General features: G+C 35.2%; 1 protein-coding gene across 1 annotated transcript; it reads right to left on the minus strand.

Moving 5' to 3' along the window:
- Positions 1 to 1,809: 1,809 nt before the first annotated feature.
- LOC107802794 (transmembrane 9 superfamily member 5) lies at positions 1,810 to 9,984 on the minus strand. The gene is made up of 7 exons (XM_016626365.2): positions 9,660 to 9,984; positions 7,531 to 7,571; positions 6,313 to 6,901; positions 6,063 to 6,194; positions 4,788 to 4,944; positions 4,221 to 4,705; positions 1,810 to 2,588 (listed from the first exon to the last, which is right to left on the minus strand). The coding sequence occupies exons 1-7, from the start codon at positions 9,869 to 9,871 to the stop codon at positions 2,372 to 2,374; spliced, it is 1,833 nt and encodes a 610-aa protein (XP_016481851.1). The 5' UTR covers positions 9,872 to 9,984; the 3' UTR covers positions 1,810 to 2,371.
- Between the last annotated feature and the right edge of the window lie 1,011 nt (positions 9,985 to 10,995).

The following is a 10,995-nucleotide window of genomic DNA, read 5'->3' on the forward strand; positions in this document are numbered from 1 at the left end:
AGAAAGCAAAGTATAATGTTCTGACTTGAATGTCCGATTTGCTTGAGAATTAAGACTTAGAACTGGAAAAGAAGGGGAGGGAGGGGGGGGGGGGGGGTCATCTGTTATCACTCAGTAATTGCTTTAGGTGTCAATGACGCCGCATCATATGTAACATATAACTAATATTATGGAAGTAATTTAAGTAACAACCTTGACTCCAAATGAGCTAAACAACCTTGGCTCTCGCTAAGTATAAAAAGCCTCAAAATAAACAACAAAAAGGAAATTTAAATTTTGAGCTGCATAAGGTATGCTTCACCATCTGTTTTAGTTAAAAACTTAAAATAAATTTCTCTTTTTACGTACTTTATCATAGTCTTAACAAGTTTCCTGGTTTTGTATAGATTATCGAGAAGTGGCTGGCCTATGATGCTATTGAGAATTTAATTTTCCTGTTCCATTTTAAATTTCTAGCTCGCATTGCAAAGCATGATGAATTTTTTGTTCATTCTAGTATTTGTTTATTTCCTAGGCCATGCCTCTTGCTCCTAGTGTTCTTTTCATTTTTGTTCTTTCTGGGCTTGTGTCAATTTTGTAACTCAAGTTTTTGTTGTTGTTGAAATACAGAAGCGTTATGAGGATATTTCAGTATTGGGACAGCGTCCGTCTGAATAAATTTGCTGTATTGAATGCTCATTTGAGTCGAAGACAAACATTTCAATTATCTTTCAATAATTATTTTCTTGCTGATCATGCTGGTCATGGCTGATTTTTTTTTTATGTATCTGCTAATCTTTGGGGGGAAATTTTAAGTGAAAAATGTTACTTACCATTTCCATGGTAAAACAAAGAACAGCCTTTGCATTGTTCAGTATCCTTGCAATTATCTTGTATTGCCAGAATGCTTCAATGCATTAGGAAAGAAGAATGATTCATTTAGATATTTATTGTTAAAGCTGGTACGTACCACTTCTTTGGTAGCAAAGAATAGCCTTCAATACTCTGTTACCTTGCAACTTTCTGTTTTTTTCACCATGCTTAAAAAACAAAATGAAAGAACCTTCCTTTTTCATACTAATCAAGACTGTACAGTAATCCATAAATGGATGAATTTGCTCCTTATGTTAGAAAGCTTGGTAAAACTTGACGAACAAAAATCTAGCCTGCTTAGGAATCATTAGCATTGCTTGAAAAGAGCATTACTTCTTTCTAACCCCCAAAGATCTTGGCTAAGTAATAAAATCCACTTTTGCTTCTTGAGTCAAGCTTACTTTTAGACTGTTTATCTATTTGATCTTGTTTGGCGTCTTTATGTCTGAATTTTATCTTATTTTCTACTACTACCTGCTCTTGATTCCAAGTCTTGAACATTTGGAAATTAAAGCCTGAAGAGCTAACATTACCCTTATTGGAGCTAGCAATTCACCAAAGGAAGAATAATCCATTCGCAAGATATCGCAACCTGAGAATCCTCCTGCCCCCAATCTAACCAGCTCGAAAACCTTACTAGCAACTTCCTTACAACGCCTCTTCGGCGTCTCACTTCCTCATGCTAATGAACATTCTTTTCGGAGTGGGGGAAAGGGGGATTCAGATTTCTGTGGTTATTTTCACTTAGAAGTTGTGGTTGAGCAAAATATTCCATCTTTGAGATCATATGAAAAACAGAATGTGAAACCTCGAGGCTTAAGCAGTCAAAATGTGCAGAATTGACATATTCTCACTGTTGATAAATAGATGGTCCTTCAATTGCAAAACAGAATTGAACTTAATAGGAACAAAATGCAGTAAGAAGAAGACTACCATGTAGTACTAAATCTGCAAAGGTTTTTAGGAACTGCTCTGGGATTTACCAAAGCAAAGAGAATCAAAATTGATTAGATGAAATTTGAGGTAGATCAGGAAAAGATGAAGAAAAGAACACGTTATGTAACGTCCTCCATATATCATTACAATTTTCTGCCCTTCAAATACAAGACTCCTGTAGAAGTCTTCACTCTTCTGATAGCAATATTTTCAATGTCTGTAAATCAAAGGTTAGTCAAAGCCTTGTCGAAGATTAAAAATATACTTGAACCGTATTCTCAATGCCGTTCATGTCCAACGTCCAGTACATTTCCTACTCATACAAGAATGCTGAATACTTGTCAAAAATCAACATCTGCTAGTCTTGATGTTATGAAATTGAAGGATGCTTGATTAATATTGCGCCCAACGCTCATTTGTCCAAACAGAGATGAAATCTTTCTCATTGGTTAAGCTTCTCAAATTACTGAAGAAGTTTTGAAATGATACAAGCTCGAAGATGGAAACTTTTTTTTGTTTAACTTCTTAAATCACTGATGAGAGCTTCAAATGATAGCAATTCAAAGTGATTGAGGACAGATTCTCATTCACTCTTTACAGCATGGTAGATGTGACGAATAAACATCAAGGAAGCATGTAGACTGATTGTTCCAAGCATAAGGAAAAATGCATAGCATATGCAAGTGTTATATAAAAAGAAGATGGCAGTTTGCAAGACCCCGCTCATGTTTGATTTGCAGTAGAAGAATATGGAGTACGCAAACATAAATACAGCTGTTGAGCCCCCACGGAAAATAGACCTGCATCAAACAACATATTTATCAGTCTATGGAGGCAACCATAGATGTTGTAAATGAGCTACCAAATAAGAAGATGAATAGCAAGCAGCAACTTAGTAAATTAAGTTACATATCAGTAATTTCTTAATAATTGTTTCAAAGTTTTTTTGGAACACGTTGAACTTTTGACTCCAGGTTTACATTTCACTCAACATATACATTGATCCAGCACATATGGGGGTTCAACGACTGTTCAATAATACTCAGTTGTCATCCATTTCTGTCACACACAAAATACTCACAGCATCATTGATTCCATGAATCACTCAATAATGTCATAAAACACAACAACGTAGTTACTGCATTGAAGCAAATAAGAAATCATTCAACATTTGAAGAAATTTGCTGATAGCCTCCACTGTGGTTAGTACTGGGTAGGGGTGTACATAGGTCGGGTTGGTTCAGATTTTACAATTACCAAACTAAACCAATTGTGTCGGATTTACTAAATTTAAAGACCAAACCAATAAAACTCGGGTTTTTCAATCTCGGATTTTCTCGGATTTTCGGGTTATTCGGGTTTTTTTGGATTTTTTTCCGGTAAAATCTTCGTAGAACAAAACATATAACTTGTGCTCAAAATAATTCTTTAATCCTAATAAGATACAACTATATAAAGTATTTTCCAAGAAAATAATACAAAATATGAGATGTGTCATGGCATTATCCTAAAATATTCAACAATAAAGACAAAAAAATTATGTAATATGAATATTGTTAATTAAAAAGTCATAATAAAAATAAACATAATCTAGAAGTACTAAGTCATGCTAAAATAAGTAGACTAATAAGGGAGTACTAATTACATGACTAAACGCTAAAAAAAATAAAAATAGGTTATGCATTTTTATCTAAATTATTACAAAACAAAAAATAGATATTCAAACATTCCCGTTCGTAGTATTGAATTGAATGTCTATTGTTAGCATTAACATTGATTTGATTTTGGCTTGGACTTTTGTTAGCATTATTTAATTTACAGTATTAATGACTATAAAACTTATTGGAACATTCAAAAGTTCTAAGTCCAACCTTAAAATAATACCTTAAAAGATAAAATTATGATTTTTTTTAAGAAATATTTATAAATTACATCACAATAAGTATATTTATATATTAAATATATCTAAAAATTTTATATATGTAATATAGGGTTAATTTGGTTTCGGTTTGACTTTCTTTAGTTAAAATCAAACCAAACCAATTATGGTCGGGTTTTTTTCCCAACACCAAACCAAATCAAATCAAACCATAGTCGGGTTTTTTTTTTCCGGTTTGACTCGGATTATCGGGTTGGTCCGGTTTGTCAGTTTCCTTTGTACACCCCTAGTACTGGGTACTAAGTTCTGGATAGTGCAAATATTATCTGCATATTACCATTCTGCCTTATAATTTTGTTGAAATATGAAGTAAAACTAGGTTAAGGAGAAACTGTATTTTTTAATCCCATAAAAGTCAAAACGAATTCAACCAGAGCTCCATCAATTAGCACTCAAAGAACGAAAAGAACAAAGATATAAAGATGGACAAGATGTGTATGCATGCAGTCTTCAGGTATGACTAGTTCAAAGAAAAATCCAAATTGATACATACCGCCACCACCATTCATGGTCTTCCACTGTCAGCTGAATGTATGTCAAACTGATGCTTAAGATCACAGTGAGCATTATGAGGATTATAAACATAAAAAATAGAATACCAGGAAGAGTCGAAATTTTGTAGCCCCAAAGGGTTGCATACAACTGGTGTAACTCAACAACAATGGCGCTGAACGGTAGAAGACCAGCCAGAAGCATTTGACCAGGTGTCTTCCTGTACCAAGCTAGTGATGGTATCTCTCTTGCACACTTTTTTGTGGCAGAAGGTGCTTGAAACTCAGACCTACACCGATAGCCAATTATCCCACCAAGAGCAAGCAGTGGCATAGCAATGAGGGTATAAACAAGAACAATGACAAGTGTAGTGCCAAATGGAATTGCTAAAGTAGCCCCAAATGATGCAGCGACTAAATTAAGGAAAAACTCCATTAAGAGGAATGGTCCAAGAAAGAGCACGGCAGAGAAAGTAACGCTCCTTTCCTAGTGGCGAAAAGAAAAATTTTCAGTTCCTGGATTAACAGTAATTATAGAAATACAAAGCTGGAAGAAATTAATAAGTCACCCATCCAGTTTCAACAAATTGACTGTAGAAAGCGGCAGATCTGTATCCGGCAACTGCAGATGTAAGGGTATAAATTATGACCAAGGATGTGAAGAGCGTTCCACGGTTATATGGATATAGGACACCAAGAAACGCCAAAACAAATAAGAAGAAGAACCTGTAAATGCAGCAGAAACCATTAACTAAAGCCAAAGATGTGCCTTGCATGATCAATTAAGTAATATAAATACGTCAAAATAATCATGCAGTAAACACCACCCTTACATGGAAGTATTTTTGCAGCTGATGGAAACCATACCAATTATTTAGAGAATACATAGGACCTTTTCCATATCTAAGCTCTTATTGTCAAGGTTAAACAAAAAAAAATCTCAAAGCTATCTTTCCATTATTATTTCTAAATTACCAGAACAACGCAGAGAAGATAAATGAAGCTGATAATATGCAACATTTGCTGGGATAACATTGTTACCAAATATGAATCGCGAAGGCAATGTAAGAGTTTGTCTGGAAAATGAAAGATCGCTGACGGAAGCTGGACAAAATAGAGCTCACCTGCCAGGGTCTCCAGGTATATTTTGTTAAATGGGATTGGTTGGGATTGAGAATTGGCAAGATGGGTAGGGCTCAAAATAGAAGAGCAGTGCGGATGTGGGTTCTATAAGACGGTCAGGTGGACAGCAATAGGTAAGATAAAATAAGAAATTGGCCAAGGTGTAGAATGTAAGTTGGTAACTAGCTGTCTTGAGCGTTGCAGTTTGACCTGTTGATTCGCCAGATTCTCACTTTGGATTCTTCTTTCCTTTTTTCATTTTTGCCCGAAGGTCCAAGTCACATCGCAGTAAAATTTCTCTTCAATTTGAAGACGAGGCAAGTCCCCAGCAACCAGTCTAAAACGAGGGAAGACCGACATTCAGGAGGCTTTACCCGCATCACCATCACCATTGTTCCATCAGTGGCTCAAATAAGTAGTCAAAACAAATGCATGTGACTAAGAGATGATGGGGAGGCAACTCCTAGAACTAGACCTCCATAAATGTACTTTATTCAGAAAATAAAGTCGCAGAATAGAGCCTGGAGATACAGCATCTTGAGTTAAATATCACAGGCCCAAACTTATGCACAGAGATCTTCTCTCAATGATAAGTCGGAAAAGAAATAGAAGATGGCTCACTGGTCATATCAAAATGAAACGAACAACTATTATCAGTTCCCTACAGAGAACTTAATGAACTTATGAAATCATCTGATGAATAAATGAGTGTTACAGCTTACAAGGTCAACAGCTGGGAACCAGCACCAATAACTGCACAAAGCAGAGGCATGTTTGAGGGACATCTAAATACGTCACCATGAAGGTACTTCCAACCCACTTCTTTGTCTTCCTCTTCATCACTGCTAGACCATCTGCATATCAATCATACAAATATGAGGACAGTGCTTTCAGCTTCAGGTGCCTTCATGTAAAATATACATGGATCACTTCTTTTGCTTTAAACAATAATAAGCATGATATGAGGCTTACTTTGTCAGATCATTCTTAAGACGCTGCATCATACTCACAGCAAAAAAGGCCATCAGCAAAACAGTAATAACAATTGAATTAACTATCGAGAACCAATGAACTTGTTGGTTCACTGGATTTCCGGAAGCCCTAGAGTATCTTGCCATTCTATTCTTGAATAGAGTTGAGGTTTCATTCCAGAATACATTATACGTGAAGGTAACACTTTGGTCTTTATCTTCTGTTATATCCACAACATGGCTTGGATCACTGAAAGCATGTACTTCTATGATTTGGTTTCCATTGTGAAGGACATCAAATTGGACATGCTTAAAGAGAAAATACTTGGGGCCCTTTCCGTCCAGGGTCCAGTGTTCATCTTCAATTTTCCCGAAAAATCCCCAGAAAGGGAGATCGTCAAAGTACATCTGATAGTAGTAATCTTTAATAATAGCATTCCTGAACTTTGAGACATCATTTTGATTAAGCTTCTTGTGACACAGGACAACCCCATCTTTGTCCACTCCAAATTTCAACCGGTACAAGGTATTGGTTAGACGGTCACCATTCAAAACTTCCCCAAGGGATTCATTTTCCGGAAGCAACTCACCTGTGTCAAGTAAAACTAAAAGTTCAACTTCTAGAAGATAAGATAGTTAAGGGTTTAACATAACTAACTCCAGAGATAACCAGTGATACTGACAAAATATATTAAAGGGTACCATCAATAACATCTTATCACAGGCATAGCTTTGCTCTTGGTCTAACCAGTAATAACATTTAGAGTTTATGTAAGCAGATAAAGAGCAGAAGATGTTAATAGTAAAGTGTAGTCTGTATGTTCATGGTACTCAGCCTTGGCAGTACTCAGGGGCAGATCCAGCCCTTTGGTACCGAGTTCATCTGAACCCAGTACTTTCGGGCCGGAGCATAAATTTATGGGTAAAAATTCACTAAAATTGCAACAAATAGTAGATATGAACCAATAACTTTAAAAATACAATGGGTTCAAAGCTAAAAACTTTAAAAGTTGATCTCATAGAGTTTAAATGATATATCCGCCTCTGGCAGTACTAGCCCTCTAATAGCATGTGTTCAACACAACTCAGCAGAAGAATAAAAAAAAAAGGACTTTATTTGGATGATAAATGACACTCAGTAAGCTGACCAATCAAATATGCCTCAACCACAAACTAGCCGGGGTCGGCTATACTCAAGTGCAAGCCCAAAAATGCTGACCTGGCTGGCAGAATGGCAGGTCATAATATTGGTATGTTTCACTGCAAAAGAATAGCAGATATAGGAATATCAGGATTATCTACTGCAAGGGGAATGAAGAAAACCCAGACATTTTACTTTTTCAGTAAGTAAGAAAACATGGAATTTTCACATTAAGGTCCTTGACTCATTTCACTAGCTTTGATGATTCCAATTTCATAGAATTTTGCACAAGAATGAGAAAGACCCTCTAAATATTACTAAAGACGAACAGTTGGCGAACTTCCAGCTAAAAAGGAAAGAAAAATATCCTTATATGTTGGTTTGTGTTGGATTAAGTTAAGAAGGGAAAATACTTCATGCTTAAAAAAAGGACCAGAGAATGGGGATATTGAAATTTGAAGATATTCAAATTCGGATGCAGAAAGTTCTTCAAGATGCTTAACTGCTCCATTTATGCAGCAAATGAAAGTACTAGACGTATGATAACAGCCTTGAAAATCCCTGTAAGATATCAAGAAGTGCAATAATGAAAATATTATTGACTTCCCAAGGAGGATACATTTTGGTGAGAGATCTAATAGTTCTTTTTAGCTTATGACGGCTAGTTGTTCGATAAGAACTCAAAAGGAAAAACAAGAAGCAAAAAGGGGAAGAAAGAAGCCAGACTGATAGACGACCCAAAAGAGGACGACTTAGAAGTATTCCACAAAAACTAGCATAACATCATGGCAGAAAAGGAAGGCTCCACGTAAGAAGCAAGCACATGTTTAAAAGTGTGAACATGCCAAACATTTTCAGGTATTCTAACACCCTTAACAATGTACACTTATAGAGAAATTAAGTGTCAAATTTCCTAACATGTATTGAAGACTTGTAAAATATGTGTACCATGAACAGTCTCTTTCTCTCTGAAACATTATCATGCTTGCAAGAAAAAAATGACTTGCCACAAAAATGAGGAACAATTTGTTAAGAATATGGACCTTGGCCTAACTCAACAAAAAGAAAAAAAAATTAAAGTTCTCTACACCCTCATTCTCAATTCTATAGACCTGAAACTTTTTTAACAAGTAGCAATAATTTTCATAAATCCTTGCATCACCATACCTGTTCCTAGTACCGGGGAGGGCATCCTAGAGGCGGATTAGTACCAAGGCGGTGGCTTGGTCAATGCACACGCACACACACATTCTCATAAACACACATACTCACTCACACACTCCTATCTGCCTAAGCCTTGGCCGGCAAAATAACCAGCTAAATGTGTTGTGGGAGGTAGCAAATGCCTGATGGAATAATCAAGGCGTGTGCAAGCTAGCTAGGACACGACAATCATAAAAAAGGTACTATGTTTGTACTAAGTTTTTGGCCACTGTCACATAGCATTAGTTCTATGCATTACTAATACTCTGTTTGGTACATTTTTTCAACTTGTGTATAACTAATACTTGTATTAGTTATACATCATACTTGACATTATCCTATGCATAAGTAATGCATAGAAAACCATGGCATTAGTAATATCAAGGCTTTAATGCATGCATTAGCATGGTTAAAGACAAAATTGTCCTTAAAGTCTCTTAAAGCTAGAGAATATGGAGGGCATTTTTGTAAGCAACTATTTTTCTTAAAAATTATGCAATGCATTATAATTTTAATACACCACACCAAACAATAGATAAGAAATAATATTTGCATAACTAATGCTTGCATTACTAATTCATGCATTACTAATACATCTTATTCCGCACTATTCATATACACCCTACCAAACGACCCCTAAATGTGTTGGGGGAGGTAGCAAATGCCTGATGGAATAGTCAAGGAGCGTGCACGCTAGCTAGGACACGACAATCATAAAAAAGGTACTATGTTTGTACTAAGTTTTTGGCCACTGTCACAGAGCATTAATGAGTGCAGTGTGGTATTCAAACACCCACTAAATCCTGGATCTACCTCAGGTAAAGGGAAGAGGTTTTTGGCGACAAGTCTGATTAATGGCAACATCATTTTTAACAACCGCACAACATTTGAGTCCAAAGAATTAAACAATTTAACAACAATCCGCATGGAATCAAAAGCAATTTTTTATAAACTAAACAAAAAAAGAAACCGCCCAATTGAAAATAAAATAAAAGGAGGGATACCTGGGATTATTCAAGGGACCAACTTTGTTGACAAAAAGAGGGACTTCATCTCCAAAGTTGTAGCGATGATCATTTGGTGAAGCCAGAGAGAGACTCACTATTAGCAGCAACTGAAATGGTACAACAAACTGTGAAAATATATGACGGTCCATTAGCGGATCCAGAGGAAGGAAGAAAAAACTTCTTGAATTGAATAAACAAGAAAAGGGCATTGATTTGCTATATAGTCAACTCAATGACTGTAAGATGTAAGGTGGGGTACTAATTTCTGAATGAAATACAAGAAGAACGAAAAAAAGTTTATGAAAAAAGGTAACCCAAAACTAATACTACTAGCTAGTACTAGTATAAAAATAAAAAATAAAAACCCAATGCACTAGGCACCCGCTATGCGCGTGAGGAAGTATCGGATCGTAATGATTTATTGTACACAGTCTTACCCTGCATTTCTGCAAGAAACTATTTTCATGACTCGAACACATGATCTCCTGGTCACATAGCTAGTACTAGTAAGTAGTAACAAAAATATGTTATTTGTATATCATGCACTTTTATAATTTTAAAATTTAAAAAATAATCTTTTTAGATCTTTTACGTGTAAAAGACAAATCTCTTACGTGTAAAAGTAAATCTCTATGTGTAGGATCATAAAACTAAAAACAAGTTTGTAAATTTCTTCTTTATTCTTTCTTTAAGTCAAAAAATTTGAGAAATGCTAAAAGTAGAGTAGGTTATTTACTAGTAGTATCTAATTTTTTTTAATGAGTACTCAAATACTTTTTTCATAAAAAATGAAATTAGCTTGAACCAAATTCAGAAGGGACGAATAATGGAGATCTATAATTGTAATAAATTTTTCCTTTTATTGAATTAGGACGTATTTGATTGACTGATATAGTCAAATATTTATCATAATGATATAGGTTGAACATTCATTTCTAAATAACAAAAAAAAAAATGAATTGAAAAAGTATAAAATCCGGCAAGAGTGACCATTTAAGTAAGATAGGTAAAATAGAGTGGTTTTTGAAAGACAAAATAAATATATATGATTTTAATGGTTCATTACCCAAAATTGAGTGACCATCCGAGCTATCAGCTCTAAAATTTTCGGAAGGGATTATGGAGGTTCCCAGAATCAATCCCAACTTTCAAAATTAAGAGACTTTTTGGATTGGCTTAAAATCTGATTTGACCCTTTTTAGCATTTTTTAACTTTTGAAAGTGTTTAGCAACCATAAAAAAGCTTAAACAAAAGTTAAAAATCTGTTTTGAAAAAGCCAAAAGCAACAAGTTGGATAATCCAACTTTTTCGAAATTGGCTTAAAAGTCATAT

This window comes from Nicotiana tabacum, chromosome 8 (assembly GCF_000715075.1).
Source record: "Nicotiana tabacum cultivar K326 chromosome 8, ASM71507v2, whole genome shotgun sequence".
NCBI lineage: Eukaryota > Viridiplantae > Streptophyta > Magnoliopsida > Solanales > Solanaceae > Nicotiana > Nicotiana tabacum.